We start from the raw sequence: 26,003 nt of genomic DNA on the forward strand, positions 1-26,003 counted from the left end.
GGTCTGTATGTCTGTCTGTAGGAGGTCTGTAGGTCTGTCTATAAGTCTGTAGGTCTGTCTGTATGTCTGTAAGAGGTCTGTAGGGGGTCTGTAGGTCTGTCTGTAGGTGGTCTGTAGGGGTTCTGTACGGGGTCTGTAGGTCTGAATTAGGTCTCTAGGGGGTATGTAGGTCTGTAGGTCTTAATTAGGTCTCTAGGGGGTATGTAGGTCTGTAGGAGGTCTGTAGGAGGTCTGTAGGAGGTCTGTATGTCTGTAGGGGGTCTGTAGGAAGTCTGTAGGGGGTCTGTATGAGGTCTGTATGTCTGTAGGAGGTCTGTAGGAGGTCTGTAGGGGGTCTGTAGATCTGTCTGTAGGAGGTCTGTAGGAGGTCTGTAGGAGGTCTGTATGTCTGTAGGAAGTCTGTAGGGGGTCTGTAGGTCTGTTTGTAGGAGGTCTGTAGGTCAGTCTGTATGTCTGTAGGGGGTCTGTAGGGGTTCTGTAGGTCTGTAGGAGGTCTGTAGGAGGTCTGTAGGGAGTCTGTAGGGGGTCTGTAGGTCTGTCTGTAGGATGTCTGTAGGTCTGTAGGAGGTCTGTAGGAGGTCTGTAGGTCAGTCTATGTCTGTAGGTCTGTAGGAGGTCTGTAGGTCTGTCTGTATGTCTGTAGAAGGTCTGTATGTCTGTAGGTCTGTAGGAGGTCTGTAGGTCAGTCTGTATGTCTGTAGGTCTGTAGTTCTGTAGGTCTGTAGAAGATCTGTAGGGGGTCTGTAGGTCTGTCTATAGGAGGTATGTAGGTCTGTCTGTAGGTCTGTAGGAGGTCTGTAGGAGGTATGTAGGTCTGTCTGTAGGAGGTATGTAGGAGGTCTGTATGTCTAGGGGGTCTGTAGGGGGTCTGTAGGGGGTCTGTAGGAGGTCTGTAGGAGGTCTGTAGGGGGTCTGTAGGTCTGTCTGTAGGAGGTCTGTAGGGGGTCTGTAGGTCTGTCTGTAGGAGGTCTGTATGTCTGTAGGAGGTCTGTAGGTCTGTCTGTAGGTCTGTAGAAGGTCTGTAGGTCAGTCTATGTCTGTAGGTCTGTAGTAGGTCTGTAGGTCAGTCTGTATGTCTGTAGGTCTTTAGTTCTGTAGGTCTGTAGAAGATCTGTAGGGGGTCTGTAGGTCTGTCTATAGGAGGTATGTAGGTCGGTCTGTAGGTCTGTCTGTAGGTCTGTAGGAGGTCTGTAGGTCTGTCTGTAGGAGGTCTGTAGGTCTGTCTGTAGGAGGTCTGTAGGTCAGTCTGTAGGTCTGTAGGAGGTCTGTAGGGGGTCTGTAGGGGGACTGTAGGGGGTCTGTATGGGGTCTGTAGGAGGGCTGTAGGTCTGTCTGTAGGGGGTCTGTAGGGGGTCTGTAGGATGTCTGTAGGTGGTCTGTAGGGGGTCTGTAGGTCTGTCTGTAGGTATGTCTGTAGATCTGTTGGAGGTCTGTAGGAGGTCTGTATTTCTCTCTGTAGGTCTGTAGGAGGTCTGTAGGGGGTCTGTAGGTCTGTATGTCTGTCTGTAGGAGGTCTGTAGGTCTGTCTATAAGTCTGTAGGTCTCTCTGTATGTCTGTAAGAGGTCTGTAGGGGGTCTGTAGGTCTGTCTGTAGGTGGTCTGTAGGGGTTCTGTAGCAGGTCTGTAGGGGGTCTGTACGGGGTCTGTAGGTCTGAATTAGGTCTCTAGGGGGTATGTAGGTCTGTAGGTCTTAATTAGGTCTCTAGGGGGTCTATAGATCTGTCTGTAGGTCTGTAGGAGGTCTGTATGTCTGTAGGAGGTCTGTAGGGGTCTGTAGGTCTGTTTGTAGGAGGTCTGTAGGGGGTCTGTAGGTCTGTAAAAGGTCTGTAGGAGGTCTGTAGGGAGTCTGTAGGGGGTCTGTAGGTCTGTCTGTAGGATGTCTGTAGGTCTGTAGGAGGTCTGTAGGTCTGTAGGAGGTCTGTAGGAGGTCTGTAGGGGGTCTGTAGGGGGTCTGTAGGTCTGAATTAGGTCTCTAGGGGGTATGTAGGTCTGTAGGTCTGAATTAGGTCTCTAGGGGGTCTGTAGGTCTGTCTGTAGGAGGTATGTAGGAGGTCTGTATGTCTGTAGGGGGTCTGTAGGGGGTCTGTAGGAGGTCTGTAGGAGGTCTGTAGGGGGTCTGTAGGTCTGAATTAGGTCTCTAGGGGGTCTGTAGGAGGTATGTAGGAGGTCTGTAGGAGGTCTGTAGGGGGTCTGTAGGTCTGTAGGAGGTCTGTATGTCTGTAGATCTGTAGGAGGTCTGTAGGGGATCTGTAGGTCTGTATGTTTGTCTGTAGGAGGTCTGTAGGGGTCTGTAGGTATGTCTATAGGGGGTCTGTAGGGGATCTGTAGGTCTGAATTAGGTCTCTAGGGGGTATGTAGGTCTGTAGGTCTGAATTAGGTCTCTAGTGGGTCTGTAGGTCTGTCTGTAGGAGGTATGTAGGAGGTCTGTATGTCTAGGGGGTCTGTAGGGGGTCTGTAGGAGGTCTGTAGGAGGTCTGTAGGGGGTCTGTAGGTCTGTCTGTAGGAGGTCTGTATGTCTGTAGGAGGTCTGTAGGTCTGTCTGTATGTCTGTAGAAGGTCTGTATGTCTGTAGGTCTGTAGGAGGTCTGTAGGTCAGTCTGTATGTCTGTAGGTCTGTAGTTCTGTAGGTCTGTAGAAGATCTGTAGGGGGTCTGTAGGTCTGTCTATAGGAGGTATGTAGGTCGGTCTGTAGGTCTGTCTGTAGGTCTGTAGGAGGTCTGTAGGAGGTCTGTAGGTCTGTCTGTAGGAGGTCTGTAGGAGGTCTGTAGGTCTGTCTGTAGGAGGTCTGTAGGTCAGTCTGTAGGTCTGTAGGAGGTCTGTAGGGGGTCTGTAGGGGGTCTGTAGGGGGGCTGTAGGTCTGTCTGTGGGGGGTCTGTAGGGGGTCTGTAGGGGGTCTGTAGGATGTCTGTAGGTGGTCTGTAGGGGGTCTGTAGGTCTGTCTGTAGGTATGTCTGTAGGTCTGTTGGAGGTCTGTATTTCTCTCTGTAGGTCTGTAGGAGGTCTGTAGGGGGTCTGTAGGTCTGTATGTCTGTCTGTAGGAGGTCTGTAGGTCTGTCTATAAGTCTGTAGGTCTGTCTGTATGTCTGTAAGAGGTCTGTAGGGGGTCTGTAGGTCTGTCTGTAGGTGGTCTGTAGGGGTTCTGTACGGGGTCTGTAGGTCTGAATTAGGTCTCTAGGGGGTATGTAGGTCTGTAGGTATTAATTAGGTCTCTAGGGGGTATATAGGTCTGTAGGAGGTCTGTAGGAAGTCTGTAGGGGGTCTGTATGAGGTCTGTATGTCTGTAGGAGGTCTGTAGGGGGTCTGTAGATCTGTCTGTAGGAGGTCTGTAGGAGGTCTGTAGGAGGTCTGTATGTCTGTAGGAAGTCTGTAGGGGGGTCTGTAGTAGGGGGTCTGTAGGTCTGTTTGTAGGAGGTCTGTAGGTCAGTCTGTATATCTGTAGGGGGTCTGTAGGGGGTCTGTAGGTCTGTAGGAGGTCTGTAGGGAGTCTGTAGGGGGTCTGTAGGTCTGTCTGTAGGATGTCTGTAGGTCTGTAGGAGGTCTGTAGGAGGTCTGTAGGTCAGTCTATGTCTGTAGGTCTGTATGAGGTCTGTAGGTCTGTCTGTATGTCTGTAGAAGGTCTGTATGTCTGTAGGTCTGTAGGAGGTCTGTAGGTCAGTCTGTATGTCTTTAGGTCTGTAGTTCTGTAGGTCTGTAGAAGATCTGTAGGGGGTCTGTAGGTCTGTCTATAGGAGGTATGTAGGTCTGTCTGTAGGTCTGTAGGAGGTCTGTAGGAGGTATGTAGGTCTGTCTGTAGGAGGTATGTAGGAGGTCTGTATGTCTAGGGGGTCTGTAGGGGGTCTGTAGGAGGTCTGTAGGGGTCTGTAGGGAGTCTGTAGGAGGTCTGTAGGGGGTCTGTAGGTCTGTCTGTAGGAGGTCTGTATGTCTGTAGGAGGTCTGTAGGTCTGTCTGTAGGTCTGTAGAAGGTCTGTAGGTCAGTCTATGTCTGTAGGTCTGTAGGAGGTCTGTAGGTCAGTCTGTATGTCTGTAGGTCTTTAGTTCTGTAGGTCTGTAGAAGATCTGTAGGGGGTCTGTAGGTCTGTCTATAGGAGGTATGTAGGTCGGTATGTAGGTCTGTCTGTAGGTCTGTAGGAGGTCTGTAGGAGGTCTGTAGGTCTGTCTGTAGGAGGTCTGTAGGAGGTCTGTAGGAGGTCTGTAGGTCTGTCTGTAGGAGGTCTGTAGGTCAGTCTGTAGGTCTGTAGGAGGTCTGTAGGGGGTCTGTAGGGGGACTGTAGGGGGTCTGTATGGGGTCTGTAGGGGGGCTGTAGGTCTGTCTGTAGAGGGTCTGTAGGGGGTCTGTAGGATGTCTGTAGGTGGTCTGTAGGGGGTCTGTAGGTCTGTCTGTAGGTATGTCTGTAGATCTGTTGGAAGTCTGTAGGAGGTCTGTAGGGGGTCTGTAGGTCTGTATGTCTGTCTGTAGGAGGTCTGTAGGTCTGTCTATAAGTCTGTAGGTCTGTCTGTATGTCTGTAAGAGGTCTGTAGGGGGTCTGTAGGTCTGTCTGTAGGTGGTCTGTAGGGGTTCTGTAGCAGGTCTGTAGGGGGTCTGTACGGGGTCTGTAGGTCTGAATTAGGTCTCTAGGGGGTATGTAGGTCTGTAGGTCTTAATTAGGTCTCTAGGGGGTCTGTAGATCTGTCTGTAGGAGGTCTGTATGTCTGTAGGAGGTCTGTAGGAGGTCTGTAGGGGTCTGTAGGTCTGTTTGTAGGAGGTCTGTAGGTCAGTCTGTATGTCTGTAGGGGGTCTGTAGGTCTGTAGGAGGTCTGTAGGAGGTCTGTATGTCTATAGGTCTGTAGGAGGTCTGTAGGTCAGTCTATGTCTGTAGGTCTGTAGGAGGTCTGTAGGTCAGTCTGTATGTCTGTAGGTCTGTAGTTCTGTAGGTCTGTAGAAGATCTGTAGGGGGTCTGTAGGTCTGTCTGTAGGTCTGTAGGAGGTCTGTAGGAGGTCTGTAGGAGGTATGTAGGTCTGTCTGTAGGAGGTCTGTAGGTCAGTCTGTAGGTCTGTATGAGGTCTGTAGGGGGTCTGTAGGGGGTCTGTAGGGGGTCTGTATGAGGTCTGTAGGAGGTCTGTATTTCTCTCTGTAGGTCTGTAGGAGGTCTGTAGGGGGTCTGTAGGTCTGTAGGTCTGTCTGTAGGAGGTCTGTAGGTCTGTAGAAGGTCTGTAGGTCTACAAATCATTGTAAAGAATCAGTAGTAGGAAACTTTAGTTACCCACTGCCAACATGGCCGACGCCGATCCATGAAAGAAAAAAATAATGTTTCTGTTTTCATACTTGAACGGTTGTACCGACAGCCCTGTTAAAAATATTTTTGAACTGTAGCATTCAGCTGTAAGTGTTTTGAAGGGGATAAATGACGCGTGTAAATTGTTTTGGGTAACTGAAATTATAAGTTGGTAACCGAGTCCAGTAATGTGGGTAACTGAAAAATTAAGTTGGTAACTGAATAGAAAGGAGGCAACTGTATGTCAGCATGGAAATGATACTTCTTTACTGTACCTTGATCTACATAACCTATTTTGAGATTGGTTAAAATTTAAGCCGGACGTCCTTCAAACTTAAAATTGAGTTATCAGTAAAACATATCGCCTTTGCGAAGAATTGTCACTCCTTCACAATCATTTCAATAACCAGAATGTCACATGATCGTTCGGAGCTAGTGAGTTTTCAGTGCACATGTCATGAAAATCACTTTATAAATAAATAAATTAACAAGAAAATCACATGACAGAAGGTATATACCCATAATGCGTTTTCTCTATCCTACTTATCGGAAAAATAAAAATACCGATAATGCGTTTTCTCTATCCTACTTATCGGAAAAATAAAATAAAGAAGTATACACGTGCACATTTTTACTTGTGTGCACACATACATGTGCACATTTTTACTTGTGTGCACACATGTATTTAAGATACACAAGCACTTATTTGTGCAATTTTTGGGAACCTCACCCAAGATCGACATTTATATTCACTGTGATCTTTTATTTTTAGATTAGTAATGTGCAATGTGCACTGTAAGCAAATTATAAATGACTGTACATTGTACATGTATGTTATAGAAAAATATATATTTACCAAGTGGTGTTTTAAATTGAATGACCCACATGAACACGCTTCATGGGTTTAGAAGTTCCAACTGTTTGTACAATAACCTACTTATATATGACCAAGAATGAAAATAGTTTATGACTTTGTTATAATTTGTGCCTAATCCTTTTTTTTTAGTTTAACAATAGATATGATTAAATCAAAATTAAATGGTGCATATGTCTAAGCTTCATTGGTTGGATCCAGAAAATACATTTTGTATTAGGGGTATCATTTTGTCACGTGATTGTCTCTTTACTTCCAAATACAGTTGGGAGGTTTCGCACAGCACATATGGAAACAAACATTCAGTTATGCACATTTTGATTTTCAATTAGCTACGGCATCGTCATGTTTGTGGTAGCCAGTTTCGCTTATCCATAGATATTTAAATGTGCACAACGCTTCAAAATTTAAGTTTATAACAAAATAGTACATGAGGCATGGGTAACAAACTTTAAAAAAGTTGTTTAGTATGAAAACAGAGACATTAGTTACCTACCACCGTTTCAGTACAGTACAAATGTAGTACCAACATAAAGGTCTTCCGACTAGGAGCACACATGTCAACAAGAGGCCCAGAGGGCATGTATCACTCACCTGGTTTATTTGAGCAAACATCAAAATAATTATGTTCTATGTGTTAATAGCTATATTTGTTGATGTCTAACAATGCTATATACCGTATTTGACCTAATAAGGGCGCAGGGCGCGAGTAATTGACAGTGGGGGCGCCCTTATTAAGATTAGTTATTCTGAAGTTTTATGAAACAGACTATACCTTATAGCAGAATACCCAAGGTTGTGGAAACGGTAAAATATTCAGTCATAAAAATATTCCAGATGAAGATATCTATTCATTATCATATATTAAGCTTAAACATCACTTGAATACTCCTGTAAACTTGTAAACCATGCCAGCTGATCTTTAGACCAGATAACGTGTGTTCCACCATTTATGTTCAAATGGAACTCTTTTGTGTTCTATTTATAGAAACAGGTGATTTCCCAGATCATATCAGACATCGTTTTCTTTGACTATATAATTGATTTACAATGTCTTTTACTAGCTTTCTGTTCTGAACAAAAGTTATTTATCAACAAGAATGAAGTCTTTACTTTATCTTCAAATAAAGATGGTAAATTATTATTTGTATGTGTGTTTAGTTTTGGGTGCTCTTTGCACTGACATGTCATCTGTAGCCTGTAGGATTATACTAGGAATACACAAAATGTGGCGAAAACATGTGTTCCAGTTACTTAATTTGCTGAAGAAAATTGAACACATAAAGTAGCAAAATAATTCACATGAATTATTACTTTTGAACACCATTTTGACACCATTTTGACACTCAGTCAAAGATTTATTTCCTTGAAAAAAGGTAGGGGCGCCCTTATTAGGGCAGGCGCCCTTATTAGGTCAAATACGGTATATATATACCATTATGAGGTGGGGATCACAACTACTTCTGAGATAAAATCCAGAAACGAGGTCAAGATTCAACATGGTTGTGTTTAAAGAAACTATCAGTCGCTTGGGGTGGGGAAAGACCCCTGTGACTATTTTTACATTAGAAATGTGTTTTCTTGATGCACAGCAATGCTATATATGGTTATGGGGTGGGATCTGAATGGTTTCAAAGATGTTACCACTGAAATATCAATGTCATACATTGCTTAGTTCCAGAAAAGAAGTCATTGATATCAATATTGCCAAATGGACCTCTTTTGGCCCAGTCCCTGGGGGGTCAGCCTCACCATTTGTACAATTTTGAATCTGTACACCTATGGATGCTACCAGTCAAATATGAGCGATATCCATAGCTTAGTTCCAAAGAGGAAGTTGTTTACATCAATTCAGCTGAATTGACTCCTTTGGCCCTGCCCTTCAGGCCACTAGGGGGTCAACCTCACCATTTGTACAATTTAGTATCCCTTCCCGATAAGGATGCTACCAGACAAATAGTAGCGATATCCATCACTTAGTTTCAGAGTAGAAGTCGTTTATATCAATTAAGCTAAATTGACCCCTTTTGGCCCCATCCTCTGGCCAAGGGGGGTCAGCCCCACTATTTGTACACTTTTTAATCCCCACCCCATGATAATGCTACCTGTCAAATTTTGTTCAATTCCGATCAGCTGTTATGAAGAAGAAGTCAATTGTTGACAGACGGCTAGACGCCAGGCTATGGCATAAGCTCACCTTGGTTTTCAGACCAGGTTAGCTGAATATGTAAGTTAAAATGTTAACATTGTATCTTGTTGCAACAAATAGAAAAATGATTATCTTCAAAAATTATCAGTCTAGGAAAAAGGAACATGCAAAAAAACCCTCTTCATCATCAGACCATTTCTTCTAACATCAACACAATCAAAAGCTATTCTCAAACCTGTTAATCAGTAAAAGTGACTGTCAAATTGCATTATAATAAATGTTAACTTACCTCTAGATGTTTCATAAGTACTGCAACAACGACATTGACCAGGACAAATTGGGCCATGAGAACAAAGATGACAAAGTAGACTGGAGCGATTATAGGACTCACACAGCAGTTGGTCAGACAAATGGCTGAGTCATCACAGTCCTCGCGTAGTGTGTCCTGTAAACAACAGGACGACAATCAGTAAACAACGGGAGGACAATCAGTAAACAACAGGAAATTGACAGATAAATAATGATAACCTGTAAACAACGGGAGGACAACCAGTAAACAACGGAGGACAATCAGAAAACAACAGGAAATTGACAAGAAAATAACAAGTGAATGATGATAACAATTGAATAACAGAATATTAACAACCACTAAACCAAATATGTAAACAACAGGATGACATGTAAACAACAAGTAAACAACAAGTAAGCAACAGGAAAATGACTGAGAAACAACAATAAGCTGTGAATAACAGCATGTAAACAACAGGAAATAATGATAACCTGTGAATAACAGCATGTAACCAACCAGTAAACAACAGGAAATAATGATAACCTGTGAATAACAGCATGTAACCTACCAGTAAACAATTGGAAATAATGATAACCTGTGAATAACAGCATGTAAACAACCAGTAAACAACAGGAAAATGACAGAGAAACAATGATAACCTGTGAATAACAGCATGTAACCAACCAGTAAACAATTGGAAATAACGATAACCTGTGAATAACAGCATGTAACCTACCAGTAAACAATTGGAAATAACGATAACCTGTGAATAACAGCATGTAACCTACCAGTAAACAATTGGAAATAACGATAACCTGTGAATAACAGCATGTAACCAACCAGTAAACAATAGGAAAATGACAGAGAAACAATGATAACCTGTGAATAACAGCATGTAACCAACCAGTAAACAATTGGAAATAACGATAACCTGTGAATAACAGCATGTAACCTACCAGTAAACAATTGGAAATAACGATAACCTGTGAATAACAGCATGTAACCAACCAGTAAACAATAGGAAAATGACAGAGAAACAATGATAACCTGTGAATAACAGCATGTAAACAACCAGTAAACAACAAGAAAATGACAGAAACAATGATAACCTGTGAATAACAGCATGTAAACAACCAGTAAACAACAGGAAAATGACAGAGAAACAATGATAACCTGTGAATAACAGCATGTAAACAACCAGTAAACAACAGGAAAATGACAGAGAAACAATGATAACCTGTGAATAACAGCATGTAAACAACCAGTAAACAACAAGAAAATGACAGAAACAATGATAACCTGTGAATAACAGCATGTAAACAACCAGTAAACAACAGGAAAATAACAGAGAAACAATGATAACCTAGCTGTGAATAACAGCATGTAAACAACAGGAAATAACGATAACCTGTGAATAACAGCATGTAAACAACCAGTAAACAACAGAAAAATGACAGAGAAACAATGATAACCCAGCTGTGAATAACAGCATGTAAACAACCAGTAAACAATTGGAAATAACGATAACCTGTGAATAACAGCATGTAAACAACCAGTAAACAATAGGAAAATGACAGAGAAACAATGATAACCTAGCTGTGAATAACAGCATGTAAACAACAGGAAATAATATGAAAATGACAGAGAAACAATGATAACCTAGCTGTGAATAACAGCATGTAACCAACAGGAAACAACAGGAAATAATGATAACCTGTGAATAACAGCATGTAACCAACAAGTAAACAACAGGAAAATGACAGAGAAACAATGATAACCTAGCTGTGAATAACAGCATGTAAACAACAGGAAATAACGATAACTTGTGAATAACAGCATGTAACCAACAAGTAAACAACAGGAAATAACGATAACCTGTGAATAACAGCATGTAACCAACAAGTAAACAACAGGAAATAACGATAACCTGTGAATAACAGCATGTAACCAACAAGTAAACAACAGGAAAATGACAGAGAAACAATGATAACCTGTGAATAACAGCATGTAACCAACAAGTAAACAACAGGAAATAACAATAACCTGTGAATAACAGCATGTAACCAACAAGTAAACAACAGGAAATAACGATAACCTGTGAATAACAGCATGTAATCAACAAGTAAACAACAGGAAATAACGATAACCTGTGAATAACAGCATGTAACCAACAAGTAAACAACAGGAAATAATGATAACCTGTGAATAACAGCATGTAACCAACAAGTAAACAACAGGAAAATGACAGAGAAACAATGATAACCTGTGAATAACAGCATGTAACCAACAAGTAAACAACAGGAAATAACAATAACCTGTGAATAACAGCATGTAACCTACCAGTAAACAACAGGAAGATGACAAATTTTGATGTTTATAGTAATTTTAGTAAAACTTACTTGAACCTGTATTCCTTGTAAAATTTATCAAATACCCTACATTCCTCGAACTATTATTTATCTCCCTACCTTCACATAGTATTAATCCTACCTATTCATGGAACAGGTACAACACCTAACAATTTTTACCTTATGTATGGCTGCGACAGACCTCAAGTTATTATCACTATATTATTATACAGGTGTCGGGTCAAGACCACATGTATGGCCTTGAAATTAGGTAAAGGTCATTTAAATGAGGAAACTTTATAGTTAATATACTCTGTCCTAGGTACCTACTGGCAACACATCAGGCCTCTTGGTCTTCTGGAATCAGAGAAGAAGATTCTGGAAGATTTTTATATATTTGAACCCTGTGACCTTGAAAATAAGTCAAGGCCATTGGTGATGGAAATTTCAGAGCTCTCCATAACAGGTCTTACCGGCCTAAGTTGAGTGCCAGTGGCTTTTAGAACTTGAGAAAATTTGTAAATGTATTTGTTTTTGTGAAATGAAACATGCCTCCCATCTCCCTTACTAGGAATTCAAATTTTTGAACTCAAGACTGCGTTTATCCAATGACAGATCACTGCATTAGTGGGTTGATAAAGGTAAGAGCTGAATCCCACTGGTGAAACTTCGGAAGAAGTTTGAAATGTGAGAAGTTTTCGGAAGGCTGATGGATCATGACGACCATAACTAAATTTTGTTTCTGGGTTCATGAGAATTTGGTTTAGTTTGGTTTATTTTATTTAACGTCCTATTAACAGCTAAGGTCATTTAAGGACGGCCTCCCGTGCGTGCGACATGCATGCGTGTGGTGAGTGCGTATGTGTGTTTTGGGAGGCTGCGGTATGTTCGTGTTAAGTCTCCTTGTGATAGGCCGGAACTTTTGCCGATTTATAGTGCTACCTCACTGAAGCATACTGCTGAAGACACCCAGCAGGACACCCCACCCGGGCGAACCAGTCAATCCTGTATACAATATTATCATGAATGCACACATGCACACACAGATACAGAAAGGGAGTTTTCTATATGATGGTATATATTACCTTCATGATACCATTCCAGTTGTCACCAGTAGCAACCCTGAAGAGTGTGAGGAAAGCCATCCCAAAATCACGGAAGTGTGCATGTTCTCCAAGACCCTCACAGGGATGGTTCAGTGAACACTCTGTAAAACCAAAAGAATATCAGAAAATAGATATATCATCCCTGGAGGTAATCACTAGTTTGGAGAATATTATAGATGTATAATCTGTGGAGGTTATCACTAGTTTGGAGAATATTATAGATGTACAATCTGTGGAGGTTATCACTAGTTTGGAGAATATCATAGATGTATAATCTGTGGAGGTAATCACTAGTTTGGAGAATATTATAGATGTATAATCTGTGGAGGTAATCACTAGTTTGGAGAATATTATAGATGTACAATCTGTGGAGGTACCCACTAGTTTGGAGAATATTATAGATGTATAATCTGTGGAGGTAATCACTAGTTTGGAGAATATTATAGATGTATAATCTGTGGAGGTAATCCCTAGTTTGGAGAATATTATAGATGTACAATCTGTGGAGGTACCCACTAGTTTGGAGAATATTATAGATGTATAATCTGTGGCGGTAATCACTAGTTTGGAGAATATTATAGATGTACAATCTGTGGAGGTACCCGCTAGTTTGGAGAATATTATAGATGTACAATCTGTGGAGGTAATCATTAGTTTGGAGAATATTATAGATGTACAATCTGTGGAGGTAATCACTAGCTTGGAGAATATTATAGATGTATAATCTGTCGAGGTAATCACTAGTTTGGAGAATATTATAGATGTACAATCTGTGGAGGTAATCACTAGTTTGGAGAATATTATAGATGTACAATCTGTGGAGGTAATCACTAGTTTGGAGAATATTATAGATGTATAATCTGTGGAGGTAATCACTAGTTTGGAGAATATTATAGATGTATAATCTGTGGAGGTAATCACTAGTTTGGAGAATATTATAGATGTATAATCTGTGGAGGTAATCACTAGTTTGGAGAATATTATAGATGTATAATCTGTGGAGGTAATCACTAGTTTGGAGAATATTATAGATGTATAATCTGTCGAGGTAATCACTAGTTTGGAGAATATTATAGATGTACAATCTGTGGAGGTAATCACTAGTTTGGAGAATATTATAGATGTATAATCTGTGGAGGTAATCACTAGTTTGGAGAATATTATAGATGTATAATCTGTGGAGGTAATCACTAGTTTGGAGAATATCATAGATGTATAATCTGTGGAGGTAATCACTAGTTTGGAGAATATTATAGATGTACAATCTGTCGAGGTAATCACTAGTTTGGAGAATATTATAGATGTACAATCTGTCGAGGTAATCACTAGTTTGGAGAATATTATAGATGTATAATCTGTGGAGGTAATCACTAGTTTGGAGAATATTATAGATGTACAATCTGTCGAGGTAATCACTAGTTTGGAGAATATTATAGATGTATAATTTGTGGAGGTAATCACTAGTTTGGAGAATATTATAGATGTATAATATGTCGAGGTACCCACTAGTTTGGAGAATATTATAGATGTACAATCTGTGGAGGTAATCACTAGTTTGGAGAATATTATAGATGTATAATCTGTGGAGGTAATCACTAGTTTGGAGAATATTATAGATGTACAATCTGTCGAGGTAATCACTAGTTTGGAGAATATTATAGATGTATAATCTGTGGAGGTAATCACTAGTTTGGAGAATATTATAGATGTATAATCTGTCGAGGTAATCACTAGTTTGGAGAATATTATAGATGTATAATCTGTGGAGGTAATCACTAGTTTGGAGAATATTATAGATGTACAATCTGTCGAGGTAATCACTAGTTTGGAGAATATTATAGATGTACAATCTGTGGAGGTAATCACTAGTTTGGAGAATATTATAGATGTATAATTTGTCGAGGTACCCACTAGTTTGGAGAATATTATAGATGTATAATCTGTGGAGGTAATCACTAGTTTGGAGAATATTATAGATGTACAATCTGTGGAGGTAATCACTAGTTTGGAGAATATTATAGATGTACAATCTGTGGAGGTAATCACTAGTTTGGAGAATATTATAGATGTATAATCTGTCGAGGTACCCACTAGTTTGGAGAATATCATCGATGACAATATTTACACCAAAGTTCCAATCAAAAATAATGTATCATAATGTATATAAAAGTCCTACCTAGTCGGCCAAACAACTCCACTCCAAGGGCAGCAAAAATGAAGAAAAGGAGGAAGAAGAGAAGACCTAGATTGCCAACCTGTGGAAGGGCCTGTATGACAGTGTCAAGCAGGGCACGAATACTTTTGGCCATTTTCAGCAACTTCAGCACTGAAACAGAAGTAAGCATATTATATAAGCCTAAATATATAACCCTCATTACACAGATGATGGTAGGAGTGTTGGTACCCCTGACTATGTGGAGAACCCTCATTACACAGATGATGGTAGGAGTGTTGGTTACGTACCCCTGACTATGTGGAGAACCCTCATTACACAGATGATGGTAGGAGTGTTGGTTACGTACCCCTGACTATGTGGAGAACCCTCATTACACAGATGATGGTAGGAGTGTTGGTACCCCTGACTATGTGGAGAACCCTCATTACACAGATGATGGTAGGAGTGTTGGTTACGTACCCCTGACTATGTGGCGAACCCTCATTACACAGATGATGGTAGGAGTGTTGGTACCCCTGACTATGTGGAGAACCCTCATTACACAGATGATGGTAGGAGTGTTGGTTACGTACCCCTGACTATGTGGAGAACCCTCATTACACAGATGATGGTAGGAGTGTTGGTACCCCTGACTATGTGGAGAACCCTCATTACACAGATGATGGTAGGAGTGTTGGTTATGTACCCCTGACTATGTGGAGAACCCTCATTACACAGATGATGGTAGGAGGGTTGGTTATGTACCCCTGACTATGTGGAGAACCCTCATTACACAGATGATGGTAGGAGTGTTGGTTACGTACCCCTGACTATGTGGAGAACCCTCATTACACAGATGATGGTAGGAGTGTTGGTACCCCTGACTATGTGGAGAACCCTCATTACACAGATGATGGTAGGAGGGTTGGTTATGTACCCCTGACTATGTGGAGAACCCTCATTACACAGATGATGGTAGGAGTGTTGGTTACTTACCCCTGACTATGTGGAGAACCCTCATTACACAGATGATGGTAGGAGGGTTGGTTATGTACCCCTGACTATGTGGCGAACCCTCATTACACAGATGATGGTAGGAGTGTTGGTACCCCTGACTATGTGGAAAACCCACATTACACAGATGATGGTAGGAGGGTTGGTTATGTACCCCTGACTATGTGGAGAACCCTCATTACACAGATGATGGTAGGAGGGTTGGTTATGTACCCCTGACTATGTGGAGAACCCTCATTACACAGATGATGGTAGGAGGGTTGGTTATGTACCCCTGACTATGTGGCGAACCCTCATTACACAGATGATGGTAGGAGTGTTGGTTATGTACCCCTGACTATGTGGAGAACCCTCATTACACAGATGATGGTAGGAGTGTTGATTACGTACCCCTGACTATGTGGAGAACCCTCATTACACAGATGATGGTAGGAGTGTTGGTTACGTACCCCTGACTATGTGGAGAACCCTCATTACACAGATGATTGTAGGAGGGTTGGTTATGTACCCCTGACTATGTGGAGAACCCTCATTACACAGATGATGGTAGGAGGGTTGGTACCCCTGACTATGTGGAGAACCCTCATTACACAGATGATGGTAGGAGGGTTGGTACCCCTGACTATGTGGAGAACCCTCATTACACAGATGATGGTAGGAGGGTTGGTACCCCTGACTATGTGGAGAACCCTCATTACACAGATGATGGTAGGAGTGTTGGTTACATACCCCTGACTATGTGGAGAACCCTCATTACACAGATGATGGTAGGAGGGTTGGTACCCCTGACTATGTGGAGAACCCTCATTACACAGATGATGGTAGGAGTATTGGTACCCCTGACTATGTGGAGAACCCTCATTACACAGATGATGGTAGGAGTGTTGGTTATGTACCCCTGACTATGTGGAGAACCCTCATTACACAGATGATGGTAGGAGTGTTGGTTATGTACCCCTGACTATGTGGAGAACCCTCATTACACAGATGATGGTAGGAGTGTTGGTTATGTACCCCTGACTATGTGGAGAACCCTCATTACACAGATGATGGTAGGAGTGTTGGTTATGTACCCCTGACTATGTGGAGAACCCTCATTACACAGATGATGGTAGGAGTGTTGGTTATGTACCCCTGACTATGTGGAGAACCCTCATTACACAGATGATGGTAGGAGTGTTGGTTACGTACCCCTGACTATGTGGAGAACCCTCATTACACAGATGATGGTAGGAGTGTTGGTACCCCTGACTATGTGGAGAACCCTCATTACACAGATGATGGTAGGAGTGTTGGTTATGTACCCCTGACTATGTGGAGAACCCTCATTACACAGATGATGGTAGGAGGGTTGGTTATGTACCCCTGACTATGTGGAGAACCCTCATTACACAGATGATGGTAGGAGTGTTGGTTACGTACCCCTGACTATGTGGAGAACCCTCATTACACAGATGATGGTAGGAGTGTTGGTACCCCTGACTATGTGGAGAACCCTCATTACACAGATGATGGTAGGAGGGTTGGTTATGTACCCCTGACTATGTGGAGAACCCTCATTACACAGATGATGGTAGGAGTGTTGGTTACTTACCCCTGACTATGTGGAGAACCCTCATTACACAGATGATGGTAGGAGGGTTGGTTATGTACCCCTGACTATGTGGCGAACCCTCATTACACAGATGATGGTAGGAGTGTTGGTACCCCTGACTATGTGGAGAACCCACATTACACAGATGATGGTAGGAGGGTTGGTTATGTACCCCTGACTATGTGGAGAACCCTCATTACACAGATGATGGTAGGAGGGTTGGTTATGTACCCCTGACTATGTGGCGAACCCTCATTACACAGATGATGGTAGGAGTGTTGGTTATGTACCCCTGACTATGTGGAGAACCCTCATTACACAGATGATGGTAGGAGTGTTGATTACGTACCCCTGACTATGTGGAGAACCCTCATTACACAGATGATGGTAGGAGTGTTGGTTACGTACCCCTGACTATGTGGAGAACCCTCATTACACAGATGATTGTAGGAGGGTTGGTTATGTACCCCTGACTATGTGGAGAACCCTCATTACACAGATGATGGTAGGAGGGTTGGTACCCCTGACTATGTGGAGAACCCTCATTACACAGATGATGGTAGGAGGGTTGGTACCCCTGACTATGTGGAGAACCCTCATTACACAGATGATGGTAGGAGGGTTGGTACCCCTGACTATGTGGAGAACCCTCATTACACAGATGATGGTAGGAGTGTTGGTTACATACCCCTGACTATGTGGAGAACCCTCATTACACAGATGATGGTAGGAGTGTTGGTACCCCTGACTATGTGGAGAACCCTCATTACACAGATGATGGTAGGAGTATTGGTACCCCTGACTATGTGGATAACCCTCATTACACAGATGATGGTAGGAGTGTTGGTTATGTACCCCTGACTATGTGGAGAACCCTCATTACACAGATGATGGTAGGAGTGTTGGTACCCCTGACTATGTGGAGAAACCTCATTACACAGATGGTAGGAGTGTTGGTTATTCCCCTGACTATGTGGAGACCCTCATTACACAGATGATGGTAGGAGTGTTGGTATGTACCCCTGACTATGTGGAGAACCCTCATTACACAGATGATGGTAGGAGTGTTGTTGTGCCCCGTGACTATGTGGAGAACCCTCATTACACAGATGATGGTAGGAGTGTTGGTACCCCTGACTATGTGGAGAACCCTCATTACACAGATGATGGTAGGAGTGTTGGTTACGTACCCCTGACTATGTGGAGAACCCTCATTACACAGATGATGGTAGGAGGGTTGGTACCCCTGACTATGTGGATAACCCTCATTACACAGATGATGGTAGGAGTGTTGGTACCCCTGACTATGTGGAGAAACCTCATTACACAGATGATGGTAGGAGTGTTGGTTATGTACCCCTGACTATGTGGAGAACCCTCATTACACAGATGATGGTAGGAGTGTTGGTACCCCTGACTATGTGGAGAACCCTCATTACACAGATGATGGTAGGAGTGTTGGTTACGTACCCCTGACTATGTGGAGAACCCTCATTACACAGATGATGGTAGGAGGGTTGGTACTCCTGACTATGTGGAGAACCCTCATTACACAGATGATGGTAGGAGTGTTGGTTACTTACCCCGTGCTATGCGTAGAACCCTCATTACTCTGATGATGGTAGGATTGATAGGAATCACATTTGTCTTCATTTCCTCCAATATAATGCCGACAATCGAGAGAAGGACAATGAGGATGTCCAGCTGGTTCCATCTAAAAAAATAACACAAGAAGATGTTTCACGATAGGCAGTATCTGAAAGCTATATCTTATATACATAGAAACCTGTTCATTCACAGAACACGAAATCTTACAGAAAATGGTGATTATCATATGAAATTAATATGATTATTTTATTGAGTGTTCAATATTACAACATCACAGGACAATTTTAACCAGACCTAAAAGGACATATCTTTGCAATCAAAGGAAAAATGTTAATCCATAGCAGGGGGGACATTTCTATCAAAATACAAACAATAGGACAAATCTTATCCGATTATAGGACAAATCTTACCCCATCAAAGGACAAACCTTACTCCATCATATGACAAATCTTACCTCATTATAGGACAAATCTTACTCCATCATAGGACAAACCTTACCCCATCATAGGACAAATCTTACCCCATCATAGGACAAATCTTACCCCATCATAGGACAAATCTTACCCCATCATAGGACAAATCTTACCTCATCATAGGACAAATCTTTCCTCATCATAGGACAAATCTTACCTCATCATAGGACAAATCTTACCCCATCATAGGACAAATCTTACCCCATCATAGGACAAATCTTACCCCATCATAGGACAACTGGGAAATCTTACCACATCATAGGACAAATCTTACCCCCATCATAGGACAAACCTTACTCCATCATATGACAAATCTTACCTCATTATAGGACAAATCTTACTCCATCATAGGACAAACCTTACCCCATCATAGGACAAATCTTACCCCATCATAGGACAAATCTCTTACTCCATCATAGGACAAATCTTACCCCATCATAGGACAAATCTTACCCCATCATAGGACAAACCTTACCCCATCATATGACAAATCTTACTCCATCATAGGACAAATCTTACCATCATAGGACAAATCTTACCCCAATCATATGACAAATCTTATCCCATCATAGGACAAATCTTACCCCATCATAGGACAAATCTTACTCCATCATAGGACAAATCTTACTCCATCATAGGACAAATCTTACCTCATTATAGGACAAATCTGACCCCATCATAGGACAAATCTTACCTCCATCATAGGACAAATCCTACCTCATCATAGGACAAATCTTACCTGATGATAGGACAAATCTTACCCCATCATAGGACAAATCTTACCTCATTATAGGACAAACCTTACTCCATCATAGGACAAATCTTACCCCATCATATGACAAATCTTACCCCATCATAGGACAAATCTGATCCCATCATAGGACAAACCTTACTCCATCATATGACAAATCTTACCTCATTATAGGACAAATCTTACTCCATCATAGGACAAACCTTACCCCCATCATAGGACAAATCTTACCCCATCATAGGACAAATCTTACTCCATCATAGGACAAATCTTACCCCATGATAGGACAAATCTTACTCCATCATAGGACAAATCTTACCCCATCATAGGACAAATCTTACCCCATCATAGGACAAATCTTACCATCATAGGACAAATCTTACCTCATCATAGGACAAATCTTACCCCATCATAGGACAAATCTTACCCCATCATAGGACAAATCTTACCCCATCATAGGACAAATCTTACCCCATCATAGGACAAATCTTACCCCATCATATGACAAATCTTACTCCATCATAGGACAAATCTAACCATCATAGGACAAATCTTACCTCATCATAGGACAAATCTTACCCCATCATAGGACAAATCTTACCCCATCATATGACAAATCTTACCCCATCATAGGACAAACCTTACCATTGATATAAATCCATGAAAATGATTAATGAGTTATATGGTTTTAAATAATATACATGCATACAATAAAAGTGATCCTTATAATTGTAACTTTGCTATTCTAGATAATATGACTCAAAAACCATTTAAATATCTCCATATTAACAGGAGGGAGGTTCTACTAGCATTGAATTAATGACACTCATGATGATGATCAGTTTCTGACAGTTGAGAAGTGCTGACAATATTATATTTACATTGCAAATGACAAGTCACAAAAAGGAGTAAATACAGCCTAACACTGCTGAAACACAAAACTCAAATAGAGGTGTCAAACCACAAAAACTATCAGCTGATTTTGCATCAAGTTGATTCAGTGATTGATATATATATAATAAAATCATTACGTCGTCACAACAAACTTTGAATAAATCAGTCTGAATAAATGCCGAGATGCAATGAAAGCGCTAAAGACGAGTTGTTGAGTTTTTCTTTATGTATTAATTACTTCTGTAGGGATTAAACTTAACGACTTTAATATAATTTTAACACGACACATGTAAATTCCAACAATCTTGTTTCATGATAAAGGGGCAAACTGCCTTTGGGCAGGTGAGCTAAAAATGGATTCTTTACAAAGGGAAATATGAAACAAGAGGCAAATTGGCCTTAACGATCACATGAGTTTTGAAATATTTCAGTTAAATTGACCCATGTTGATAATGTTAAGAAAGGTAGAATGAATTCCAATAGAAGTCAAACAAATGATAATCAAAGTTGTGATTTCCATCTATAAAATATAGCATAGTGTACCCCCTCCCCGGGGGCAAACGTGAGACCCCAGGGTAATAAAATTTACAATTTTTGTAGAACACCTTCCCCCCCAAGGGGAAAATTTTATTTACTTTTTTTTAAAAAAAATTTGTTTTTTCCCCCAAATTTTTTGGGGGGAACCCCAAATTTTTTTGAACCTTGTTTTTTTTTTTTGAAGGTTTCCAAACCTTTTAAATTTATTTTGAAACAAACCCTGGAAAAAAGCCCCCCCCCCCCCCCCCCCCCCCCTTTTTTTTTTTTTTTTTTTTTTTTTTTTTTTTTTTCAACAAAAAAACCCCAGGGGAACAAAATTTATTAAACCCCCTGGGCCCGGGGTTTTATTGGAAGAATTTTTCAAAAAAATTAACCCTTGGGAAGGTAAGTCAAGGAAATGTAAATTTAATGTAAAAAGGAATGAAATTGGGGAATGTAATATTTGTAAATTTTAACTTAAATTTTTCCGGCCCCAAGGAATTTTGGGGGCCCACAAAATTTTCCCCTGTTTTTTTCCCCCTAAATCTTTTGGAAAATTTTTTTCCCTTTTTTTAAAATAAAAGGGGTTAAAATTTCTTATCATTGCATTTTTAAAAATTTTGCCTTTATATTTTTTTTTAAACAAAAACTAAACCAGGCATTTTTTTTTGAGAAAACTTTTGGGAAAAAATGAACCAAAATTAATTTTTTTTTTTCGAAGATCCCCGCCTGGTCTTTTTTATTTTTAAAAGTGTTGTTGGGGGGTATAAATAAAACATTTTTTAAAACGGGTTTTTTTTGGGTTGCCCCGAAAAAAGGCAATTTTTTCATGTTTTCTTTTCATTGGGTTAACTTTTTCCGGAAATTTAAATTCGCCTTTTTCCCGGGGCCAAAAAAGCCAAAAAACCCCATTTTCAGGTGTTTTAAAAAATGTTGTCAAATAAAATTTAGGTAAGCTAGGAACGTAAACCAAATTTAATTTTTCAAAGGAAAATTGAAAGGGAAATTTAAAACCCAAAGGGTAAAAATGTGAAAGAAATAGTTTAAAAAACTTAGGGTGTTAAATATGGAAAGTAAATTTTAAAAAATACTTAAAATTTAAAAGGGCCCCCCGGGTTTGTCCCCCATTAAAAACCTGGGGGGTGCTAAATTTTTAAAACATTTTTTCAAAACCCCAAAAAATTTAAATTAAGAAAAGGTTTTTAAAAAATCTTTTTTCCTTGTCTTTTAAAAAATTTTAAAAAAAACAGGAAACCAAAAAAAGTTGGAAGATTTTGGAAAAAACTAAAAAAACAAAAAAATGGGGCCCGGGGGAAAGGTTTTTTGGAGGGGTTTAACCTTTTCTGAGTAATTTGCTTTTCCCCTTAGGTTTGTAAAGGAAAAAGGAAATTTTAAGTTTTAAAAAAATTAAACTTCCCCTTTGGTTTAAAGGGCCGGGTTAAAAAAAAATTTGTAAGGGGGGTTTTTTAAAAATATTTTTAAGGAAAAATGGCAGCAAGAAAGGGGGGTTTAGGGTTTGGGGGCCAAAAAATTTCCCCGGAAAAATGAATGGAAGAAAAATTTTTAATACTGGGGAAAGTAAATTTTTAAAATTATTTTCAAGTTAAGGTTTTACTTTAAAAGGGTACTTTGGGTCTTTAAACTGTTTAAAAAATTAGAAAAGTGGTTTAAAAAAGTACCCTTGTCCTTGGTTCAAAACCTTTTAAAAAAATGGAATTTAAAAGTTTGGTTCTACTTGTAAAATAAATGTTAAAAAATGGGGGTTTAAGGGGGTTTTTGGACGGATTAAAAATTTTAGTAATGTGTGGGGTTCCCAATTTTTTGGGCCCTGGAATTTTTTTGGGTAAGAGGTGTAGGAAAAAGGGGATTAAAAATTTTTTAATGGGGGGTAAAAATTTTGTAGGGAATGTAAGGGGGGGTTAAAGATTTGTAATAAAATGAGCTTTTTTAAGGGAGTTTATTTTGGGGGGCCTGGTTAGTACTGTGTATATTCCTTTTTATGTTTAAAGTCGGGGTTATTTAATGGGTAAATTTTACAGGGTTTGGTACTGTGTAGGGGACTTTGGTTTATTTGTTAAAAGTAAAAGGGGGAAAACTGTTTTATTTAATTGGGTTGTACGGGTGTAAAGTCCATGGTTAGTACTGGGAAAGGGGTACAGGGTTGGGGAACTGGTTTTTTTAAAATTTGGTTAGTACTGTGAAATTACTTTGGTTAGTATGTGTATTCCCTTTTTAAGTCCCTTTTTGGGTATAGTACTTTGGTTAGTACGGGTAAGAAAAGGGTTTTAAGTACTGGGGATATACAGGTTTAAAGTACGGGTTGGTATTTAAATGTAATGGTTTTTACGTGTATGAAACAGGGTTAATACTGTGAAAGTAAGGGTTAGTCTGTGTTGTACAGGGTTTAACGGGGAAATAGACTGGTTAGAAATTTTATAGTACATTTTTTAGTATTGTGTAAAGTCCAGGGGTGGGACTGTGTATAAAGGGGTTAGTTTGGTTTTATTCCAGGGTTATATGTTTATATTACGGGTTAAAAGTTTCGGGTGTATTTTTACAGGGTTAATAATGTGAAATATTTAAGGGTTAGTACGTGAATTACAGGTTTATTTACTTTTTGTAAAACATTTAAGAAATGGGGTTATTACAGGGTTTAGAAATGTGTATAGAAACAGGGTTGTCCCTGTGAAAGGTACTGGTTAGTATGTGAAATTTTAATGGTTGTACTGTGTAAGTAAATGTTGTCCCGTGAAAGGAAAAGGGTTAGTCCCCGGTATAGCCCGGGTTTTTCCCGGTAAATTACAGGTATTACTGTGTTAGTCCATGGTTAGAAATTTGGTTGGGGACATGGTTAGTCCCGGTATAGACATGGGAAACCGTTTATGAAGGGTTTTCCTACTGGGTCTATTTCCAGGGGTTAGTTTTTTGGTATAGTACAGGGTTTAAATACTGTTATAGTACAGGTAGTACTGTGAGGGTTTAACAAGGGGTTTTAAAATCCCTTTGGTAAAAAAAAATAGTAAATGTTAGTACTTTTTGTCAGACGGGTTAGTACTGTGTAAATTTAAGGGATTAAGTACCGGAAAATAAGTAAATGGTTTTAAAGTAACAATTTTGGTTTTATGGGCTTTGGTTATCCCGTTATAGTACATGGTTAGTATGTGATAGACAGGGTTTAGTCCCGGTTTTGGTACAGGGTTTAGTGGGTTTATGTCCCTGGTTTTGGTTTAGCCCTTGGTGTATGTACTTTTAGTATGTGTTAGAAGGGTTTAAGGACGGTATGGTCCCGGGTTTAATTTACCTTATAGTACATGGTTAGTACTGGGTATAGTACATGGTAGTACTGTGTATGTACATGGTTAGTACTGTGTATAGGTACATGGGGGTTTAAATGGTTAGTACATTTTTAGTAAAAACAAAGGGTTTAACTTTTTTATTACTGGTTAGTAGTTAGGTACAGGGTTTGTATGGTATGGTACATGGTTTAAAACTGTGAAATTACAGGTTAGTAACTGTGTTTTAAAACTGGTTGTACTGTGTATAGTCAGGGTTTTCCCAGTTTAGTACATTTTTATTCCCTGTATGGAAGGGGGTTTTGGTACTGTTTAATTACAGGGTTTTTAAAATTTGTGTAGGTTAAGGTTAGTACTGGGTAGGGTACAGGGTTAGGGTTTAGAATTTGGTACTTTAAAATGGTTGTATGTGGGGGGTACAGGGTTTAGTATTGGTTAGTAAGGGTTTAGTCCCAGTAATTTTAACGGGTTAGTACTGGTTAAAACTTGTAAGTACTTTTGGGGATAGTACAGGAGTCTGTTTATATACATGGTTAGAATGTGTATTTAAGGGGGTTTAGGCCGGGTTGGTTAAAAAGGTACAAATTGGTTAGTACTGTGTATAGTACATGGTTAGTACTGTGTATAGTACAAGGTTAGTACTGTGTATAGTACAAGGTTAGTACGGTGTATAGTACATGGTTAGTACTGTGTATAGTACATGGTTAGTACTGTTTATAGTACATGGTTAGCACTGTGTATAGTACATGGTTAGTACTGTGTATAGTACATGGTTAGTACTGTGTATAGTACATGGTTAGTACTGTGTATAGTACATGGTAAGTACTGTGTATAGTACAAGGTTAGTACTGTGTATAGTTAATGGTTAGTACTGTGTATAGTACATGGTTAGTATTGTGTATAGTACAAGGTTAGTACTGTGTATAGTTAATGGTTAGTACTGTGTATAGTACATGGTTAGTACTGTGTATAGTACATGGTAAGTACTGTGTATAGTACATGGTTAGTACTGTGTATAGTACATGGTTAGTACTGTGTATAGTACATGGTTAGTACAGTGTATAGTACATGGTTAGTACTGTGTATGGTACATGGTTAGTACTGTGTATAGTACATGGTTAGTACTGTGTATGGTACATGGTTAGTACTGTGTATAGTACATGGTTAGTACTGTGTATAGTACAAGGTTAGAACTGTGTATAGTACATGGTTAGTACTGTGTATAGTACATGGTTAGTACTGTGTATAGTACATGGATTAGTACCGTGTATAGTACATGATTAGTACTGTGTATGGTACATGGTTAGTACTGTGTATAGTACATGGTTAGTACTGTGTAAAGTACATGTTGTCATTCATATAAAAATTTGATGAGGAGTTGCAATATTTATCCTAAACTGAAATGCACATGAATCTGTACTTAGTTCCCAACTCTTCTACAAGATAAGTTTGAGGTCATAACTTAAGTGCCATCATTTAAAATCCTTTATGTACTCTCTGTGGAGATGGGGGAGTTAACTGACAACACTGCTGATTATACAACAAACAACAATATAATCATAGGTAACAACACATAGCAATCACACGTCTTACAGCAATGTTAAGGTCGGTAGGTGTCAATGGCTGTAAAACGTGCGATACATGGTGTACATCCATACACGTAAAGCCACTAACAATGTGTAATAA

At 40.1% G+C, this 26,003-nt stretch overlaps 1 protein-coding gene across 1 annotated transcript in view; it reads right to left on the reverse strand.

Annotated features, from left to right (window-relative positions):
- LOC117321769 (voltage-dependent T-type calcium channel subunit alpha-1I-like) overlaps nucleotides 1–26,003 on the reverse strand; it is a gene marked incomplete in the record, with an annotated part of 230,926 nt that overhangs the window by 17,218 nt on the left and 187,705 nt on the right. Inside the window, 4 exon segments of the mRNA XM_033876300.1 lie at nucleotides 8,566–8,721; nucleotides 11,999–12,120; nucleotides 14,196–14,345; nucleotides 18,366–18,496. Coding sequence (XP_033732191.1) covers nucleotides 8,566–8,721; nucleotides 11,999–12,120; nucleotides 14,196–14,345; nucleotides 18,366–18,496 — 559 coding nt within the window.

Source organism: Pecten maximus, chromosome 1 (genome assembly GCF_902652985.1).
Source record: "Pecten maximus chromosome 1, xPecMax1.1, whole genome shotgun sequence".
NCBI lineage: Eukaryota > Metazoa > Mollusca > Bivalvia > Pectinida > Pectinidae > Pecten > Pecten maximus.